Here is a 22,959-nt window from a genome sequence, read left to right on the forward strand (position 1 = left end):
TCCAATCTGGTTTTTCCCTTGTTTGATAAAAATCTGATAAGTATCTTAATTGTGCGGCTCAATAATAATTCTTAAAGTTTGGTAGTTGTAAGCCTCCTTGTTTGTATCATTCTGTTCATTTATCTAGTGGTATCATCAGTTTCCCCCCTTTCCATAAGAATTTCCTTATTATTTTCTTCAACTCCTTGAAGAATTTCTCTGTTAGGTGAATTGGTAATGACTGAAATAGGTATTGTATCCTTGGGAAGATGTTCATTTTAATACAGTTTATCCTTCCTATCAGTGTTAGTGGTAAGTCTTTCCAATGCTCTAAGTCGGCTTGTAACTTTTTCATTAATGGATGATAATTTAGTTTATATAGATGGCCGAGATTTTTATTTAGTTGTATACCTAGGTATCGCATTGCTTTTGTTTGCCATCTAAATGGTGATTCTTTCTTGAACTTTGTGAAATCCGCATTATTCATTGGCATTGCTTCACTTTTATTTGCGTTGATCTTGTACCCCGATACTTCTCCATATTCCTTCAATTTCCTATGTAATTCTTTTATTGATATTTCTGGTTCTGTTAAGTATATTATAACGTCATCTGCAAATAGACTGATTTTATATTCCTTCTCTTTTATTTTTATCCCTCTTATTTTATTTTCTGTTCTTATCAGTTCTGCTAGTGGTTCTATAGCTAACGCAAACAGTGAGGGAGATAGTGGACATCCCTGCCTTGTTGATCTGCTTAAGTTAAATTGTTTTGATATATATCCATTTACTGTCACTTTCGCCAATGCTTTAATCCAATTAATATATTTCTCTGGTAGGCTGAATTTTTGTAGTACTTTGAATAAATAATTCCATTCTACTCTGTCAAAGGCCTTCTCTGCGTCTAAACCAACCGCTACTGTTGGAGTTTTATTTCCTTCTACTGCATGAATTAAGTAAATAAATTTACAGATATTGTCTGTTGTTCGTCTTTTTTTAGTAAATCCAGTTTGGTCTAGATTTACTATTTTTGGTACATAGTCGGCTAATCTGTTTGCTAATAGTTTAGCTATTATCTTATAATCTGTGTTAAGTAGAGATATTGGTCTATATGACGCTGGTGCTAGTGGATCTTTCCCTGTCTTTGGTATTACTGTAATTATTGCTGTTTTGCATGAATCTGGTATGTTTTGTGTTTTATCAATCTGGTTGATTACTTCCAGGAGGGGAGGAATTAATAAGTCTTTAAATGTTTCATAGAATTCTATTGGGAATCCATCCTCTCCTGGTGTTTTATGGTTCGGAAGTTTTTTTAATATCTCCTGTAATTCTTCTATTTCAAATGGTTTTATTAATTTATTTTGCTCCTGTTTGTAATTTCGTAGTTCAATTTTAGTTAGAAATTCATCTATTTTGTCTTCTCTGATGGTAGTCCTTCTTCATCTTAGTTACATAACTTATTATTTGCCCTCTGATGAACGCTTTCATTGCGTCACATAGTATAAACTTATCTTTCACTGATTCCGTATTTATTTCAAAGTACATTTTAATTTGTCATTCAATGAATTCTCCAAAATCCTGTCTTTTAAGTTGCATGGAGTTTAATCTCCATCTATACATTCTTGGTGGGATGTCCTCTAGCTCTATTGCCAATAACAGGGGTGAGTGGTCCGATAATAGTCTAGCTTTATATTCCGTTTTCCTAACTCTCCCTTGAATGTGGGCTGATAACAGGAATAGGTCTATCCTTGAGTATGTTTTGTGTCTACCCGAATAATATGAATATTCCTTTTCCTTTGGGTGTTGTTTCCTCCATATATCCAAAAGTTGCATTTCTTGCATCGATTTAATTATAAATTTGGTTACTTTGTTCTTTCTGTTAAGGTTCTTTTCCAGTTTTATCCATGTTTGAGTCCAAATTAAGGTTAAAATCCCCTCCTATTAGTATGTTCCCTTGCGTATCTGCTATCCTCAAAAAGATATCTACATAAATTTTTGATCTTCTTCATTAGGTGAATATGCATTGAGTAAATTCCAAAATTCTGAATATATCTGACATTTTATCATTACATATCTCCCTGCTGGATCTATTATTTCCTCTTCTATTTTGATTGGTACATTTTTATTGATTAATATAGCTACTCCTCTGGCTTTTGAATTATATGATGCTGCTGTTACATGTCCTATCCAATCTCTCTTTAATTTCTTGTGTTCCACTTCAGTTAGATGTGTTTCTTGTATGAATGCTATATCAATTTTTTCTTTTTTCAGTAAATTTAACAGTTTCCTCCTTTTGATTTGGTTATGTATTCCATTAATATTTAAAGTCATATAGTTCAACATGGTCATTTCATACTTTGTTTATCTTTCCTTTCCGTTTCCTCATCACCACCTTTCCTTCTTATCCATTTCTGCTTTCTTTTTTTGAACACATTATAAGACAACATTTCTAAAACATAAAATATATCCACTATTCTCCTATCTAAAATTCCTTTAACCCCAATACTCCCTCCCCTTTCTGAGTTGCCCTTTGTCCCTTGTCGGGCAACCACATCTCCCCTCTCCATTTGGATTTGCGAATCTGCTCACAAGCGTCAATTGATTTCGCAGTGACTTTTATTCTTCCCCACCAAGCCCCCCCCCCAGAAAAGATTTTAATCTTCATATATAACAAAGGTCACTCTCTTAATTCCCTCCTTACTTCCTTTCTTCCCTTTCTTTCCCTTCTTAGTTCTTACATCTGAGAATAGTTTGCTTTGCTGCCCTGGAATAACTATTTTAAGTACCGCTGGGTATTTTAACATAAATTTATAACCTTTTTTCCATAGGGTCGTTTTTGCTGCACTGAACTCCTTCCTCTTCTTCAGGAGTTCAAAACTTATATCTGGATAGAAAAAAATATTTTGACCCTTGTATTCCAATGGTTTTTTGTCTTTTCTTATTTTTTTTTATTGCCTTCTCCAATATATTTTCTCTTGTTCTATATCTTAGGAATTTTACTAGAATAGATCTTGGTTTTTGTTGTGGTTGTGGTTTAGGGGCTAATGTTCTGTGTGCCCTTTCTATTTCTATTTCTTCCTGTAACTCTGGTCTTCCTAGGACCCTGGGGATCCATTCTTTTATAAATTCTTTCATATTTTTGCCTTCTTCATCTTCTTTAAGGCCCACTATCTTTATATTGTTTCTTCTATTATAATTTTCCATTATATCTATCTTCTGAGCTAACAGCTCCTGTGTTTCTTTAACTTTTTTTTAATCAGATTCTTCTAATTTCTTTTTTAAGTCATCTACCTCCATTTCTATGGCTGTTTCTCGTTCTTCCACCTTGTCTACTCTTTTTCCTATATCTGTCATGATCATTTCTAATCTATTCACTTTTTCTTCTGAATTCTGTGACTGCCATTCTTTTACTGTTTCCATATATTCTTTAAAAAAAAATATATCCATGTACTTGCCCTTCCCTTCATCTTCCATTTCTCTGTGTTCTTCCTCCTCTTCTTCTGGGTCCACTCCAGGATCTGTGTCTTTTACCTCTGTCTCTTCTGGTTTTCTTGTTGGGTTGTTTATTTTATTTTGTTGGGTACTTTTGTTCTTCTTATTTTTATTAGAAGTGTCTTGGTGTTGGTCTTCTTCCTCTGGGTTGGTCATCTATTGTTTCTTTGATTTCCTATTTTTATTCTCTTCCTTCTTGTTCCCGTTATTTTCTACGTTTTCCTGTTGAGAGTCTTGCTGTTGTGTTGTAGTTGGAGATTTACTCCTCAGCTGGTCCCCCCTCCCGTCGGTGTTGTTTTTGTCATGCGCGGTTGTGCACTTTTGTTTGGCTCCGTGAGCCATTTTTGTAGTTCTGAGTTCGGGGTTTCCACTGACCTGAGGAAGCGGGCTTCTCTCTCCATGGCGGGCCTCCTTGTACCGGGTAAGGCCTTCACCTTCCTCCTCCGACGTCCTTCCTTCTTCTTTTCTTCCCGTTGTTTTTGGTTTTTCTTTCTTCACTGCCATTTTCTCCACACTTTCACTTTGTTGTAGTTGCTATGTTTGTGCCTTTGATTTTTCTCTATCTTTTTTTTACTTTTCTGGAGAGGGCTGGAGTTCCCCTACCGGCCACTACTCCATCACGTGACTCCTTCTCACCCAAATACATATTTGATGTTAAATCAGTACTGGCCCTTTATCATGTGTTAGCCAGTGAGCTGCTAATTTTGTGAATTATTGATTCTATCATTCTCTCCAACACTAAACTATCCAGCCTATAATTACCAGTTTCTTCAGTCTCCCCTTTTTGAGCAAGTTTGAACAGATGCTTTCTTCCTGTTTCAGCACTTCCTCCTCCCAGGGAAGACAACAGCAAGCACTTCTGTGGTTTTTACCTCCAGCAATCTTCGGTGAATCCTGCCACAACTTGGTAATATTAGCATCCACCATCCTGCTGGCATTCCAGGTCGTTCTTCTGTGTGCAGTTTGTCCGTTTAGCTCCAAGAGCCCCCAATTATCCATAACCATAAAATAACTGGCTATGGATTTTCCAAAGTCTTTTTCCTTGGCAGATACAGAATTCAAAGTGGCTCAGCCAAGTAATCTGCTTCCATCATTCTGTATTCATTTTGGCACTTAATGTGGCCTACTGGGCATTTCTATTCTGATAGCAAACTTTAGATTTAAAGTACAATCCCAATTTGGCAGTTACTCCAGTACTAAAATATTTCAACCAGAGCATATAATAAAAAAGCTACTGGTTGCCACAGTAACATTAACAAAAAATAATCAGTAATTATCAATATCCTGAAAGTTAGTTCATAAAAATTAGTTGTACATTAATTTGGTCACAGTATAAAATGCAAGACCTACCCTTACTGCAGCACAAGCCAATTTGCAGGTCACAGATGATTTATCCTTCAGGGTATTCTGAAGTAATGGCACACAATCCTCCAAAGTAATGCTATACCCTGTAAATAAATGGGACAGGGGAAAAGCTCGTGAACAGATATGTTCAATTTACACTTAAAAAAGTAATCACACCACACCACAAAACTTCAGAAATCAGACATTGAATAAAAAAACACACACAGCGAGAATTCTTCAGCCACATTAATAAATGTCATCCTCTTTATCTGGGCCAAATAAATACAGGGAGCATCCAACAAATGGGTTGCCTCTGTGGAAAAAGAAACTTCAACATTTCAGGCCAAGGACCCTTTGTCAGACTCCATTTGATTTGTCAAATATTTTTAATATATAAGATTTTTTAATGGAAGGGATAATAAAAGCAAAGGAGACAAGGGCTCAGGAAGATTACTGTCTTATGTGGATCAAAATGAAGTAACAAGCCTCACGATTAAAACTGGCATTCAAATGGATACAATGCTGGAGAGGAAGGCAAGAAAGATGAACAGGGCAAGTAAGTACAGTTCAAAAAATATTTACTGCTTTCAACTTATTTTTATACTTACTATTCCAAAGTTAATAACTGGGCAAGTATGAGTTGCTGTCTGAAGAACACTTTTGAAGTTCTATCACTTTCTGCAAGCAGATGTTTCTTAATCTTATTCCCGTTACCTCCAGTTTTCAAATTTTACACTCTTCCTAACTTGTTCCCTGATCTAAATTTCTGGGACTAAAGTCATTTTGTACAATATCTTTTCTTGATTTATCCTAAAGTCCAGGTATTATTCTGATAAATCTACACTAGTCTCCCTCCTTGGCTATCATATCCTCTCAAAAAAATACTGCACCTTAAGGAGTCACGTGATGGAGTAATGGCCGGTAGGGTAAAACCAGCCTTCTCCAGAAAAAAAGAAAAAAAGTCAAGAAAAGACAAAGTTCAACGAATATAAAATATAAGAAATAGAAGATAAAGTTGTAAAGAGAAAGAAGATGGCATCCAAGAAGGAAAAAGTAAAAACAACGGAAAAAAAGAAAAGTAACCGGAAAAGAAAGAAGAAGGCCTCACCTGCACGAAAGAACAGGGAGCCGTGGTAATGAAGAACATCCGTTTTCCGAGGTTGGTGCCGGCCCTGTGGAGTTGCAGACCGGTGGACTGCAAGAAATGGCTCTCTGAGCCAAACAAAAGTGCGCAACTGAGCATGCGCGAGGAGTTGCGCATGAGTAGTGCACAATGAAAGGTAAAAGAAAACACCAATGGGAGGGGGGGCTCAGCTGAGGAGCGGGCAACCACGGCACGACCAGCTGAGGGACGCCCGACACCAAGACTTTCAGCTGGAAGATTAGGAAGGCGCCAGGAGAGGGAGTGAAGTACCAGGCAAGAAAGAAAGTTGATGGCAAGAGGAGCAGCAGCAGGAGGCCTGAGCAGCCCAGAAGGGGAGGACCAACAGCAAGAGGCCCAGCAAGAAGAGGCCCAACAAACTGATACTAGCAACTCATCAGGAAAATCAGAAGAGATACAGATACAAAGAGAAGAAGACGACACAGGTACAGACCCAGAAGAAGAAGAAGAAGACCAAGATCTTCACAGAGAAATAGAAGGTAAAACAGATGGACAGAATATAGATAAAGCTTTTTTTCAAGAACAAATGAGAACATTAAAAGAATGGTTGTCATTAGAAATTAGTGCAATTAAAAGAAAAATGAAAAGAACAAAAGATAAAATGCAAATATTAGAACTGGTCATGACAGAAATAGGGAAAAGAGTAGAGAATGGGGAAGAACGAGAAATGGCTGTAGAAATGGAAGTAAACGACTTAAGAAGAAAATTGGAAGAAAGTGACAAAAAAATTAAAGAGACACAAGAGTTGTTAGCTCAGAAAATTGGTATATTGGAAAATTATAGTAGGTGAAACAACATAAAAATAGTGGGCCTGAAGGAGGGTGAAGAAGGCACAGATACAAAGGAATTTATAAAAGGATGGATCCCGAAGGTCCTGGGAACGACAGAAATACAGGAAGAAATGGAAATAGAAAGAGCACACAGAGCACTAGCTCCGAAACCACAGACACATCAAAAACCAAGATCCATCTTAGTAACATTTTTGAGATATATGACAAGAGAAAATATACTGGAACGGGCAAGGAATAAAATTAGCGAAGATAATAAACCATTGGATTACAAGGGTCAAAAATTTTTTTTTTTATCCAGACATAAATTTTGAACTCTTAAAGAGGAAGGAGTTTAATACAGCAATAAGGTTATAAATTCACGTTAAGACATCCAGCTGTACTTAAAATATTTATACCCAGGGAGCAAAACAGACTGTTCTCGGATCCGGAGGAAGTACAAGAATTTGCAAAGCGTTTGCAGGACAGGAGATGAAGAAATGTAACAAGAATGAAGAACGGCGATAAAATACATATAAAGATGTAAAAACAATGTATATGTAAAGAATTAAAGAGGGAAAAGAGAAGGAAAGGAAGGAAGGAAGGAAGGGGGAAAAAAGGGAGAGCTTTGTTATAGGTGTTAAAAAAGTGTTTTCTGGGGGAGTGGGGGGGAGGGGGAGAATAACCATCACTGCGAAATATGTTGATACTTGTGAGTACTTGTGAGCAAGATCGCAATCCAAATGGAAAGGGGAGTTGTGGTTGCCCGGCAAGGGATAAGGGGCAACTCAGAGGAAAATGAGGAAAAGGGAGATGGAGGTGGTGAGGAAGAGGAAATGAGGTGTAAGAAGATATAAGATGGCCACGTTGAACTATATGACTATAAACATCAATGGAATACATAACCAAATTAAAGGGAAGAGGCAATTAAATTTACTGAAGAAAGAAAAAATAGATATAGCATTTGTGCAGGAAACGCATCCAAGTGAAGTGGAACATAAATTAAAGAAAGACTGGGTAGGACACGTAACGGCAGCATCCTACAATTCAAAAGCTAGAGGTGTAGCCATATTAATTAATAAAAATGTACCAATCAAAAGAGAGGAGGAAATAATAGATCCAGCAGGGAGGTAGGTAATGATAAAGTGTCAGATATACTCAGAATTTTGGAATTTGCTCAATATAATGCACCTAATGAGGAGGATCAAAAGTTTATGCAGGATATTTTTTTGAAGATTGCAGACACACAAGGAAATATATTGATCGGAGGGGTTTTTAACCTTAATTTGGATCCAATGTTGGATAAAACTGGACAAAAGACCAGCAAAAAAGAATAAAGTAGCCAAATTTATGGTTAAATCAATGTAGTAAATGAAACTTATGGAGGAGGCAGCACCCAAGAGAGAAGGAATATTCATATTATTCAAGTAGGCATAAAACATACTCAAGGATTGATATGTTTTTGTTGTCGGCCCATATTCAAGGGAGAGTTAGGAAAACAGTATAAAGCTAGACTACTATCTGATCATTCAACCCTGTTATTAGCAATAGAAGTGGAGGACATCCCACCAAGAACACATAGATGGAGGTTAAATACCATGCTACTTAACAGACAGGAATTTAGAGAGTTTATTGTATGCCAAATTAAAACACATTTTGAAATAAACACAGAATCAGTGAAAGACAAATTTATATTAGGGGACGCAATAAAAGCCTTCGTTAGAGGACAAATAGGTTATGTAACCAAGATGAAAAAGGACAACAGTCGGGAAATAGAGCAGATGGAAAGGGAGACAGTAAGTACAGAAAAGGAACTAGTAAAAAGGGATGATATAATGAAAGAGAGAGAATTGGCAGACAAAAAAATAAAATACGAAAAATTACAAACATACAAGGTGGAGAAGAACATAATGAAAATAAAGCAAAAGTATTACGAACTAGTAGAAAAAGCACATAAAATATTAGCCTGGCAACTTAAAACAGAACAAGCTAAAAGAACTATATTGGCATCAAGGAAAAAAGGAAAAACAAATTACATATAACTCAATATATATTGAGATTAATGAGAACTTTAAGGAATTTTATGAACAATTATACCAAACTGAGAACGAGGGGAAAGATGATAAAATAGAAGAGTTTTTAGCTAAAATTGAACTGCCGAAATTGCAAGAAGAGGAGCAAAACAACTGATAAAACCATTTGAAATAGAGGAAGTACGGGATACATTAAAAAAGCTCCCGAACAGTAAAACACCAGGAGAGGATGGATTCCCAATAGAATTCTATAAAACATTTAAAGAGTTATTAATTCCTCCTCTCCTGGAAGTAATGAACCAGATAGAAGAAACACAAAACTTGCCAGATTCATGTAAGACAGCAATAATTACAGTAATACCAAAGTCGGGGAAGGATCCATTAACACCAGCATCATAAAGACCAATATCTCTACTTAACTCAGATTAGAAGATAATAGTGAAATTATTAGCAAACAGATTGGCGGATTGTGTACCAAAAATAGCAAAACTAGATCAAACTGGATTTATTAAGAAAAGACGAACAGCGGATAATGTCTGTAAACTTATTAATCTAATTCATGCAGTTCAAAGAAATAAGAAACCAACAGTGGCTGTTGCTTTAGACGCAGAAAAAGCCTTTGACAGAGTAGAGTGGAACTATTTATTTCAAGTATTACAGAGGTTCAATCTACCAGAAAAATATATTAATTGGATTAAAGCATTGTATAATGGACTGTTGGCAAAGGTAACAGTAAATGGTTATGTTTTGAGCCAATTTAAATGAAGTAGGTCAACTAGTCAGGGATGTCCATCATCCCCCTCATTGTACGCCTTATTAATAGAACCATTGGCAGAACTGATAAGAACGGAAAATAAAATAAAAGGAATAAAAATAAAGGAGGAGTATAAAATCAGCTTATTTGCAGATGACATCATAGTATACCAACCAGAAATATCAATAAAAGAATTACATAAGAAATTGAAGGAATATGGAGAAATATCGGGGTACAAGATCAACACAAATAAAAGTGATGCCAATGAGTAATGTGGATTATACAGAATTTAAAAAAGAATTGTGGTGGTTCACCACAAGGCAGGCGAACCGGCCCCGTTTGTAACTCACGCGGCGGGGCAGCTGGCCAAAATGGCGTCGTCAGGGGTTTCCCTTCCTTCCAGTTCGGGGCTCAGAAACCCGTGTTTGGGGACCACATGACACCTGGATGACATCAGCGCCCTCCAGCGCGGTTCTCAGCCAGGTCCAGGCTGGGAGTATAAGTCCAGCCTAGCAGCCTGCAATAAACTAGTCTGCTCACTGAGCTCAACCTGTCTGGTTGCGTGTGTTATTGCAGGAGCAGTGTTGCCACCACTACAAAATCACCATTTAAATGGCAGCCACAAGCAATCCGATACCTAGGTATCAGGTTAGATAATAACTTAAAGCCACTTGTACAAACTAAATTATCAGCCATTAATAAAGAAATTGCAGGAAGACTTAGAACATTGGAAAGAATTACCCCTAACATTGATTGGGAGGGTAAATTGCATTAAAATGAATGTTTCCCCCAAGGATACAATACTTATTTCAATCATTATCATTTCCCTTAACAGAGAAGTTCTTTAATGAACTAAAGAGAATAATAAGGAAATTCTTGTGGAAAGGGAGGAAACCGAAGGTAGCGTTAGATAAATTAACAGAGGGGTACAATCAAGGTGGTTTGCAGTTACCAAACTTTAAAAATTATTATAGAGTAGCACAATTAAGGTATTTATCAGATTTTATCAGGCAGGAAAAACCAGACTGGACTAAGACAGAACTGAATAAAATAGGGGAGAAGCTACCGGAACATATACTTTATAAGTGGGTTGAAAAGCTGGTGCGATATAAAAGCTCACCAGTATTGCATCATTTACTTAATATATGGAAGAAGATCCACTTAGAAAGGAAAAAAATGAATTACCAAATACCAAAATTGTTATCGACTCAAAACCCACTAATCCCTTTTACAATAGATAACCTTTCCTTTAGAGAATGGAAGAGAAAAGGAATCAAAAGAATAGAAAATTGTTTTTTGGGAAATAATTTGAACAGTTGAAGTAGAAATATGGAATAACTCATGGTACAATGTTTGCATATCATCAACTGAAAGCTTGATGCTTGAACTTTAAAGGATAAAATGGGAAACATTTGAGATTACCAGAAGAAACACCTTTGAATATGTGATTACAGACACAATGATAATAAAAATATTTATAATCAACATGTACATCAAGCTGCAAGATAAAGAAAATGATGAAATCACTATAAACCTAAACAAAAGTGGGAAAAGGATTTAAACATAAAAGATTAAAAATGAAGTATGGGAAAAGTTATGTTCTGGAACTATGAAGAATACAATAAACACAAGGTTATGCATAATACAGTATAATTGGTGACACAGGTTATATATCACGCCTCAAAAGTTAAAAGAATGGGATCCAATGTTTTCGCTGAAAGAAGGAAATGGGAACAACAGTACATGAAATTTGGGCATGTACGGGAGTCACGTGATGGAGTAGTGGCCGGACGGAGAACTCCAGCCCTCTCCAGAAAAGTCGGGAAAAACAAGAGAAAATACAAAGGCACAGAAATAAAAGTTAAAGAAAAGTGAGTATAAAGGTGGAAAGAAGATGGAGACAAAAGAAAAAAAATCAAAATCAACGGTAAGAAGAGAGGAAGAGAAGACAACGGAGGAAAAAGGTGAAGGCCTTACCTGTCCGAAGAGGCCCGCTGTGGAGAGAGGAGCCTGCTTCCTCAGGTCGGTAGAAAAAGAACTACAACAATGGCTCGCAGAGCCGAGTAAAAGTGCGCATCCGCGCATGAAAAAAAAAACACACCGACGGGAGGGGGGACCAGCTGGGGAGTCGATCTCCACAGCCGGCAACGACAGCTGCAGAACACCTGCAGCAAGAAGAGACCACAGAAGACAATAGAAACAAGAAAGAAGGAAAGGGCAACAAAGAAACAACAGATGGCCAACCCAGAGGAAGAAGAAGAGGAAGAATACAGTGAAATAGATGTATCCTCTTGTTAGAGGATACATGGAGTCATTTAAAGAATGGCAAACACAGGAATTCAATGATTTAAGAAGAAGAATAAACAACACAGAAGAGAAAGTGAATAAAATAGATATGACCTTAACAGAAATGGGGAAAAAAATGGACAAGATGGAAGAACGGGCAGTAGCAGCAGAAATGGAGGTAGAAGACTTAAAAAAGAAATTGGAGGAATCTAATAAAAAAACTAAAGAGACACAAGAACTACTAGCTCAAAAAATAGATATAATGGAAAATTATAACAGAAGAAATAACATAAAGATAGTGGTCCTTAAGGAAGATGAAGAAGGCAAGAATATGAGGGAGTTTATAAAAGAGTGGATCCCTAAGACCCTAGGATGTCCAGAACTACAGCAAGAAATGGAAATAGAAAGGGCACATAGAGCATTGGCCTCTAAACCACAACCACAACAAAAACCAAGATCTATTGTAGTAAAATTCCTAAGATATACTACAAGAGAAAAGGTACTGGAGAAGACAATGGAAAAAGTAAGAGAGGGCAACAAACCACTGGAGTATAAAGGTCAAAAAATCTTCATTTATCCAGATATAAGTTTTGAACTCCTAAAGAAGAGAAAAGAGTTCAATACAGCAAAGGCGATTTTATGGAAGAAAGGGTATAAATTTATACTGAAGCATCCTGCGGTATTGAAAATATTTATTCCAGGACAACAAAACAGACTATTCTCGGATCCAGAAGAAGCACGAAAATTTGCAGAACAATTACAAAAATAGACTGAGGGATGAAGACGGGTAATGAGAGTAAAAATGATCACGATTGATATGTTTGTGGGTAAAGACAAAAATAGACTGAGGGATGAAGACGGGTAATGAGGGTAAAAATGACCACGATTGATATGTATGCGGGTAAAGAGGTATAAGAGTGAATAGAGACAATGTGCATACGTGAATGTATCTGTAATTAGAGGAAAATATAGATAGTATAGACAAGAATTAATAAGGGAAGGTAATGGAATAGAGAGAATAAGGAGGTAATTAAAAGAGTGACCTTTGTGACATATGAAAAGTGAAATCTTTTCTGGGGGGGACTGGGTGGGGGAAAATAGCGGTCACTGCAAAATCAGTTGACGCTTGCGAGTGGATTCGCAAATCCAAATGGAGAGGGGAGATGTGGTTGTCCGACAAGGGATAAAGGACAACTCAGGAGGGGAAGGGGAGATTGGGGATAAAGAAGATAGAAATAGGAGAATAAGGAAAATGTTGGATGTTGTAGGAATGTTGTCTTGTAAAGAGTTGAAAATAAGAAAACAGAAATGGAAAAGGAGGAAAGGTAATGATGGAAAAACGGAAAGAGAAGAAGAACAAAATATAAAATGGCTACGCTGAACTATATGACTTTAAATATTAATGGAATACATAACCAAATTAAAAGGAAGAAACTACTAAATTTACTGAAAAAGGAAAAAATTGATATAGCATTTGTCCAAGAAACACACTTAACTGAATTGGAGCACAAGAAATTAAAGAGAGATTGGGTAGGACATGTAACAGCAGCATCGTATAATTCAAAAGCAAGAGGAGTGGCTATATTAATTAGCAAAAATGTGCCATTTAAAATAGAAGAGGAAATAATAGATCCAGTTGGGAGATATGTTATGATAAAATGTCAGATATATTCGGAGCTTTGGAATCTACTTAATATATATTCACCTAACGAAGAAGATCAAAAGTTTACGCAAGATATCTTTTTGAAGGTAGCTAATACGCAAGGGAACATACTAATAGGAGGGGATTTCAATCTGAATTTGGATCCAAATATGGATAAAATGGGGAAAAAAATTAACAGGAAGAACAAAGTAACCAAATTTATAATTAAATCAATGCAAGAAATGAAACTTGTGGACATATGGAGGAAACAAAACCCAAAAGAAAAGGAATACTCATACTACTCGACTAGACATAAAACATACTCAAGAATAGACCTATTTTTGTTATCAGCTAGTATGCAGGATAGAGTAAGAAAAACAGAATATAAAGCGAGAATGCTATCGGACCATTCACCCTTAATACTGAAAGTAAAGCTAGAGGACATCCCTCCAAGAACGTATAGATGGAGATTAAACCCCATGCTACTTAAAAGACAGGATTTTAGAGAATTTATTGAAAAACAAATAAAAATGTATTTTGAAATAAATACGGAATCAGTGGAAGATAAGTTTATACTATGGGATGCAATGAAAGCATTCATTAGAGGGCAAATAATAAGTTATGTAACCCAGATGAAGAAGGACTATAATCAGGAAACAGAGCAGTTGGAAAGGGAAATAGTAAACATAGAAAAAAAATTAGCAATGAAGGAAGATACAACCAAAAGAAGAGAATTGGCGGATAAAAAAATAAAATATGAAACATTACAAACATATAAGGTGGAGAAGAATATAATGAAGACGAAACAGAAATATTATGAACTAGGTGAAAAAACACACAAAATCTTAGCATGGCAGCTTAAGACAGAGCAAACTAAGAAAATGGTATTGGCAACAAGGAAAAAAAGACAAACAAATTACATATAATCCAAAAGAAATTAAGGAAAACTTCAGAGAATTCTATGAACAATTATACCGAACTGAAAACGAAGGGAAAGAAGGGAAAATAGATGAATTTTTGACTAAAATTGAACTACCAAAACTACAAATAGAGGAACAAAATAAATTAACAGAACCATTTGGAACAGTAGAAATACAAGAGATAATAAAAAAATTACCAAATAATAAGACACCAGGAGAGGATGGACTCCCAATAGAATTCTACAAAACATTTAAAGACCTATTAATACCGCCCCTCCTGGATGTAATCAACCAGATTGATGAGACACAAAACTTACCAGAATCATGTAAAACAGCAATAATTACAGTGATACTAAAACAAGGGAAAGATCCACTCTCACCAGCGTCATATAGACCAATATCTTTGCTAAACACAGATTATAAGATAATAGCTAAACTATTAGCAAACAGATTAGCAGAACAGGTACCGAAAATGGTAAATTTAGACCAAACTGGATTTATCAAAAAAAGACGCACAACAGACAATATTTGTAAATTTATTAACTTAATTCATGCAGTAGAAGGAAATAAAGCACCTGCAGTAGCAGTTGCTTTAGACGCAGAGAAGGCCTTCGACAGAGTAGAATGGAATTATTTGTTCAAAGTATTGCAAAAATTCAGTTTACCGGAGAAGTATATTAATTGGATTAAAGCATTATATAAGGGACCGTTAGCGAAAGTGACAGTAAATGGACATGTATCAAAGCAATTTAACTTAAGCAGGTCAACGCGGCAGGGATGCCCACTATCACCGTTATTGTTTGCGCTAGCTATAGAACCACTAGCAGAATTGATAAGAATAGATAATAATATAAAAGGAATAAAAATAAAAGACAGGGAATATAAAATCAGTCTATTTGCGGATGATGTGATAGTGTACTTAACAGAACCAGAACTATCAATAAAAGAATTATATAAGAAATTGAAGGAATATGGAGAAGTGTCGGGATACAAGATAAACGTAAATAAAAGTGAAGCAATGCCTATGAATAACGCAGATTTCTCAAAATTTAAGAAGGAATCCCCATTCAGATGGCAAATGCAGGCAATAAGATACCTAGGTGTACAAATAAACAAAAATCTAGGCCAATTATATAAACTCAATTACAATCCACTAATGAAAAAATTACAGGACGATTTAGAGCATTGGAAAGAGCTACCACTAACACTGATAGGAAGGATAAACTGTATTAAAATGAACATTTTTCCAAGGATACTATACTTATTTCAGGCATTGCCAATACAACTGACAGAAAAATTCTTCAAAGAGTTAATGAAAATAATAAGGAAATTTTTATGGAGAGGGGGGAAACCGAGGATAGCACTAGATAAATTAACAGAATGGTATAAACAAGGAGGCTTACAATTGCCAAACTTCAAAAATTATTATAGAGCCGCACAATTAAGATACCTATCAGATTTTTATCAAACAAGGGAAAAACCAGACTGGACGAGATTAGAATTAGATAAAATAGGGGAAAAGATACCTGAACACATATTATATAAATGGGACGAAAAATTGGTACAACATAGAACTTCTCCAGTATTACACCATCTCCTCAATATATGGAAGAAGATTCATGTAGAAAGAAATAAAACAAATTATCAATTACCAAAACTAATATTGACGCAAAATAAGCTACTCCCTTTTACAATAGACAACCTTTCCTTTAGAAAATGGGGGAAAAAAAAGGGATTAAAAGAATAGAAAATTGTTTTTCAGGAAGTAGATTCTTATCCTTTGAACAAATGAGAGATAAGTACAATATAACTGGAGATACAGCGCTGGCATATTACCAACTGAGATCCTACTTGAAAGATAAATTAGGAAGCAATTTGAGTTTACCAGAGGGAAGTAACCTTGAATATGTGATTACAGATACAATGTTAATCAAAAGATTTATAACAAATATGTATATTAAACTGCAAGAAAAGGAGAATGAGGAAACAAATGGTAAAACTAAACAAAAATGGGAACAAGATTTAAATATAAAGATAAAAAAGGAAACATGGGAGAAATTATGTTCTGGAACGATGAGAAATACAATAAATATGATACAATATAATTGGTTACACAGACTAAACATTACACCGCAAAAGTTAAATAAATGGGACCCAACAGTATCTGATAGATGTTTTCGATGTAAAAAAGAAAGGGGAACAACAATTCATGCAATCTGGACATGTGAGAGAGTAGAAAAATTTTGGGATGATCTCAATCAGATATTAAATAAAATAACAGAAAACAATATACCAAAGAATCCAGAGATCTTTCTCCTAAGTAACATAAAAAATAAACAATTTGGAATTGACTTGGAGGATGCACAAAAAAGATTTGTTAAGATAGCCCTAGCCGTAGCAAAAAAATGTATTATGTCAACCTGGAAATTGGAAGATAATTTGAAAATACAACAATGGTATATAGAAATGAATAAATGTATTCCATTAGAAAAAATAACATATAGTTTAAGAAATAATATTGAAATATTCGAACAAGTATGGGAGCCTTACATTAAATACAATAGCGAAAACCTACCGGGAACAAACATTACCTAAGTTGATGGAAGGAGAAGAAAAGAAAAGAATGGACTCAGTAGAATTCTGGTGTATTTTTGTTGAATGACAACATTGTCTGACTGGCTTAATGCAACCTAGATTGTATACCTAAAATGGATGAGAGGAGGGGGTGGGGGGGTGGCTTGGGAGGAGGGAGTGGGGGGGAGAAAAAGTCACTGTATATGTGTGAAAAAGAAAAAGTGTATACCATGGCTAACGTGATTTATGGTGTGAAAAATAAAAAATATAAAAAAAATTTTAAAAAATTTGGGCATGTACAAAAGTGAATATGTTTTGGGAAGATCTAAATCAGTTATTAAATAAAATCATAAAAAATAGCATACCAAAAAATCCAGAGATCTTTCTTCTAAGTAACATAAGTAGTAAGGAATTAGGCCTCAAATTGGATAAAGTGCAAAAAAGATTTATTATGATAGTCTTCGCAGTAGCCAAAAAATGTATAATGTCAATTTGAAAAATGGAAGAAAGCCTGAGAATACAGCAATGGTACATGGAAATGAATAAATGTATTCCATTGGGAAAAAAATAACACATAATTTAAAAAATAAAGTCACATTATTTGAACAAATTTGGGAACCATACATGGAACATTACAGAGAGGCCTTGCCTCGGACCACCACCCCCTAAAATGATAAGACTTTTCATTGTGTGAAGACATTGTTTTATGGTTTTATTGTATTGTATATGTTGAATATTTATTGGTTTTGGAGGGGGAGGGAGGGTAGGGGGGAAAAAAGGGAGAAAATGCCAGATGTATATTTAATGAGAAACGTTTGTATATATTTTTCTTGATATGGTTCATAGTATGAAAATTTTTTTAAAAATTAAAAAAAAAATACTGCACCTCGAATGACTGAAAAGATCCCATGAAAAATGATAATACGCACTTTCTCCCAACTAGTTGCTATTGCCAAAGACAAACAAACTACTATGCTTTTTCATTAGCCAAATGAAGTCCAGGTCATTTCTGTCAATATCAGAACTCACTAAGAAAAAAAGTTTGTTTAAAAGAGAAAGGGTGAAAAGTTGGAGCATCTTTCCATCTCACAATTACAAGCTGCAACATCTAGAATGAACTGCTGTTATGATTCAACTAACTAGCCTGTACATACAGGTACACAATCCTTTATCCGGACATCTAAAATCCGGAAAGCTCCAAAATCCGGCAAGTGGGGAGCGAGACGGCAGAGCGACTGGAAGGGGGTGGGGGGTGGATACAGCAGCACAATACGGGTGGGCTTAAATCTGGCTTTCCAAAATCCGGAAAAATCCGAAATTCAGAACTCACTGTCCCCCAAGAGTTCCAGATAAAGGATTGTGTACCTGTACTTCTTTTAAACATCTTCCTTCTCATCACCATCTCCCTTGCGACACAATGCTCGAGAGGAGCAATTTCCAGTATCCAGTTTGCCAATTCTTTTTAAACTTGCAAAGGATCTGGTGTAGACTGATTGTTGTGTTCATTACTACCTCCAGCATGGTACTGCGCTAAAACCAAGATGGTAGAAGACAATCAAGATACTTTTTTTCTTTGACCAAGAATTCCAGCAAGGCCACAATAGCACTGTAGCATCACACAGATTGTCTGCACATCAACAGAGCATTGTCCATTTACCTGTCGCGCCTCGAACCTCAGCAAGCCAAAATTCCGGATTAAATCGAGTCTTGGTCAGAACAGAGTGGATGAATGTTGAACAGAGGAGTGCTGTTGCACCTCTTATCTGTGGATCTCCATGTTCGACATATTTCAAAATATCTGATATGCACTGTTCTTCTATGGAATGGGAAAAATCAAAACATGAGCAAGTTATGCCAGAAAATATTTTGCATTTAAATTCTAACATCTGTATAGAAATAAAATCTATTAGAAAAGCTCCAAGTACCCGCACCTAATAAAAGTACCAGCCACCTAACAAAACATAGACCTCGACCCAGCCATTCTTAATGGCCCTATGGGTTCACAGCACATTCAAGTCAATGTTTTTGTTTCCCCTCACCAAAAGAAAAAGTGCTGTAGAGCGGGCAGTAGGAAAAAGGGGAAACAGATCAGTTGGGGAGGAAGAGGAGAAAAAAACGGTTGGGCGAGGGGATAAAGAAAAGTGCTGTAGAGCGGGCAGTAGGAAAAAGTGGAAACAGATCAGTAGGGGAGGAAAGGGAGAAGAGGAGAAAGAAAACAGTTGGGCAAGGGGGTAAAGAAAAGTGCTGTAGAGCGGGCAGTAGGAAAAAGGGGAAACGGATCAGTTGGGGAGGAAAGGGAGAAGAGGAGAAAGAAAACAGTTGGGCGAGGGGGTAAAGAAAAGTGCTATAGAGTGGGCAGTAGGAAAAAGGGGAAACAGATCAGTAGGGGAGGAAAGGGAGAAGAGGAGAAAGAAAACGGTTGGGCGAGGGGGTAAAGAAAAGTGCTGTAGAGCAGGCAGTAGGAAAAAGGGGAAACAGATCAGTAGGGGAGGAAAGGGAGAAGAGGAGAAAGAAAACGGTTGGGCGAGGGGGTAAAGAAAAGTGCTGTAGAGCGGGCAGTAGGAAAAAGGGGAAACAGATCAGTTGGGGAGGAAGAGGAGAAAAAAAACGGTTGGGCGAGGGGATAAGGTGCTGTAGAGCGGGCAGTAGGAAAAAGCGGAAACAGATCAGTAGGGGAGGAAAGGGAGAAGAGGACAAAGAAAACAGTTGCGCGAGGGGGTAAAGAAAAGTGCTGTAGAGCAGGCAGTAGGAAAAGGGGAAACAGATCAGTAGGGGAGGAAGAGGAGAAAAAACACAGTTGGGCGAGGGGGTAAAGAAAAGTGCTGTAGAGCGGGCAGTAGGAAAAGGGGAAACAGATCAGTAGGGGAGGAAGAGGAGAAAAAACACAGTTGGGCGAGGGGGTAAAGAAAAGTGCTGTAGAGCGGGCAGTAGGAAAAAGGGGAAACAGATCAGTAGGGGAGGAAAGGGAGAAGAGAAAGAAAACGGTTGGGCGAGGGGGTAAAGAAAAGTGCTGTAGAGCAGGCAGTAGGAAAAAGGGGAAACAGATCAGTAAGGGAGGAAAGGGAGAAGAGAAAGAAAACCGTTGGGCGAGGGGGTAAAGAAAAGTGCTGTAGAGCGGGCAGTAGGAAAAAGGGGAAACAGATCAGTTGGGGAGGAAGAGGAGAAAAAAACGGTTGGGCGAGGGGGTAAAGAAAAGTGCTGTAGAGCAGGCAGTAGGAAAAAGGGGAAACAGATCAGTAGGGGAGGAAAGGGAGAAGAGGAGAAAGAAAACGGTTGGGCGAGGGGGTAAAGAAAAGTGCTGTAGAGCGGGCAGTAGGAAAAAGGGGAAACAGATCAGTAGGGGAGGAAAGGGAGAAGAGGAGAAAGAAAACGGTTGGGCGAGGGGGTAAAGAAAAGTGCTGTAGAGCAGGCAGTAGGAAAAAGGGGAAACAGATCAGTAAGGGAGGAAAGGGAGAAGAGAAAGAAAACCGTTGGGCGAGGGGGTAAAGAAAAGTGCTGTAGAGCGGGCAGTAGGAAAAAGGGGAAACAGATCAGTTGGGGAGGAAAGGGAGAAGAGGAGAAAGAAAACGGTTGGGCGAGGGGGTAAAGAAAAGTGCTGTAGAGCAGGCAGTAGGAAAGAGGGGAAACAGATCAGTAGGGGAGGAAAGGGAGAAGAGGAGAAAGAAAACGGTTGGGCGAGGGGGTAAAGAAAAGTGCTGTAGAGCGGGCAGTAGGAAAAAGGGGAAACAGATCAGTTGGGGAGGAAGAGGAGAAAAAAAACGGTTGGGCGAGGGGGATAAAGAAAAGTGCAGGGAGAAATAAGAGTGGAAAGGGGATCAGAGATGAATGTGATGAAAGGTGTCGGATGCCCAGCATGAGTTTGGGGGAGGGGGGTGTCGAGGAGGGGAGATGAGGAAAAGACATTGGGAAAAGCAAAGAGGGATGAAAATGCATTGTCTTTCACAATGCAATTTAAATACTGGTGTCCCAGTTCTGTATATGCCATGCGATTTTACTTGGTGTTGGTGACAAGATCTTTCAATATTCACTGATAATTCCAGAAAGTGACAATTCAATTCACCATTTCTGTCATGTGCGTTTGTAGCTCACTGTTTGAAACACTTTAGCTATTCCATCACCTTGAATGTCTGAAACTTCAAGCGAAGTCCTGTAGAGTTTGTTGAAGAAAACTTCAGGATGAAGTCCAATGGCCGCTCCGACACAACTTACTGCCAGCGCTTTGACGCTCACCCTGACTTCTCCGTCAGGGACAAGACCTACCGCAAAGAAAACCAAATATGAAATATAATACTCCACAACCAAAGCGATGAAAGATAATGGCTGAAATCATTGCAACTTACCATCCTTCTGTCCCGTTAAAAGAAAAGATGCACTCAGGAGACGGACGCAATGGACCAAAGGGGCTGCATTCTCGTCAGTATAATGGCCAATCTCTCCCTTTATCCGGCAAGGCTGTTTAAAGGGCAAAAATAGGTTACAATTTTTTGAGTTGAAATGGTCAAACTTTGCACTCCGAGTAATGGATATTCTACAAGATACATCCAACTACAAGAAACACTTCCAGAGGCACATTTCCAAGTCATTTAGATCCAATGCACAATTCTCTGGTGATGCCTTAACCAACCTAGCTCAAGTGGCTTAAGGCTTTCCTATTAGAGAGGAAATGTGCCCAAATCTCGCACTCCTGTTCACCAATGAAAATGGTTGATTGTGTTTACTTGGGTCTTGAATTGAGGACCACCTTCTGAAATGCTAACTGGGGGGACAAAGGACCTCCTGACACCAAGTGCAGTGTAAGAGCAGAGATTCAGGATTCCGACTAATCTGTTTGCATTTTTACACAGAAACTTCAGAATTATTTTGAAAAAAATTAGCATACTTACCTCTGGAGTGTCCTGATGTGGTCGTTTACACATTAGCACTTTTAGGGCATTTTTTACACAGCCTTCCTGTGTTGCGGAATTGTCGGAGGGGGAATGTGGTATTTATTAGGCTTGTTTCTTATGGAGTGGCTATGGTCATTTTACATTGCAGCCGCTCGATAAAAATGTGTAGGGGTCCTCGTGGAAAAATTTCGGGATGGAATTTATATAAAAAATTCCGTCGCAACATTTTTACACAGCCACTGGACCAGAAATGTTATGCTTTCCAGTGGCCATGTAAAAGTGTCTTGTGATGTGATCTGTCTTCAGATGTGCTTCCATAAACATCAACCCAAAGATCAAAGACCATTAATGTCAACTGTTTCAAAAAGGTGAATAACACTTTAAAGATGGGAGAAATTATCTGCATTTCATAAGAACATTAAACATTCTCACACAAGATATTTCTAAACAAAATTGTGAAATTGAAAACTGCATGGTAAGGGAATAGCTGGTCAAAATACAAGGATCTAAATTTATAACAAATGATTGAGTGAGCAAAATAGGAAGAAAATGCAGGCTGTCAAGTTCAATGTGATATCCTTAAAATGTTTAAGCATTAAATTGTCTGAAGTACAAAAGTCTGCAGACACTGTGGTTGAAGTAAAAAAAAATGCTGGAGAAATTCAACTGGACCAACAGTGTACATACTTTGATAAAGGGTTAAAGACCAAAACATTGGTTATGTGCAGTACAACTCAGATTATGCAAAATCAGATTCTCCAAAATCCTCACTTATCCAAATTTTTTCCGGAGCCGGACTGACTGGGGAATGTCAGGCTGCTGGCAGCAGCGAGGATCTCAGCCTTGGGCTCCAGGCAGGAGCCGGGCCTCAGTGGGGAAGTGTTGGTGATTGGCAGCAGCCAGCATTTTTTTTTGGTGAGAATTAAACATTCTTTTCATGATTAAAAAGCTTCCCTTGCTCTTTATTGTTGTTTAAACATTGCTGTTGCTACTGGGCTGTTTTTTTTTAAATGACCAGTTTTCTGAAAAAATTGTTTATCTGACATAGGCATGGTCCTGACCATTTTGGATAATCAGAGTTGTACTGTATCTTTATCTTTGCTACATATTTTTTGTTTGACCTG

At 37.3% G+C, this 22,959-nt stretch overlaps 1 protein-coding gene across 3 annotated transcripts in view; it reads right to left on the reverse strand.

Annotated features, from left to right (window-relative positions):
• Nucleotides 1-22,959, reverse strand: part of htt (huntingtin) — a 306,184-nt gene that overhangs the window by 191,567 nt on the left and 91,658 nt on the right. For all 3 annotated transcript variants that reach the window (XM_069941879.1, XM_069941874.1, XM_069941888.1), the window contains exons 14-17: nucleotides 21,290-21,401; nucleotides 21,068-21,205; nucleotides 18,607-18,765; nucleotides 4,818-4,915 (exon numbers count right to left, since the gene is read on the reverse strand). In XM_069941879.1, the coding sequence (XP_069797980.1) occupies nucleotides 4,818-4,915; nucleotides 18,607-18,765; nucleotides 21,068-21,205; nucleotides 21,290-21,401 (507 nt within the window). The remainder of the gene's footprint in view (nucleotides 1-4,817; nucleotides 4,916-18,606; nucleotides 18,766-21,067; nucleotides 21,206-21,289; nucleotides 21,402-22,959) is intronic.

The sequence above is a fragment of the Narcine bancroftii genome, chromosome 1, assembly GCF_036971445.1.
Source record: "Narcine bancroftii isolate sNarBan1 chromosome 1, sNarBan1.hap1, whole genome shotgun sequence".
In the NCBI taxonomy this organism is placed as follows: Eukaryota; Metazoa; Chordata; class Chondrichthyes; order Torpediniformes; family Narcinidae; genus Narcine; species Narcine bancroftii.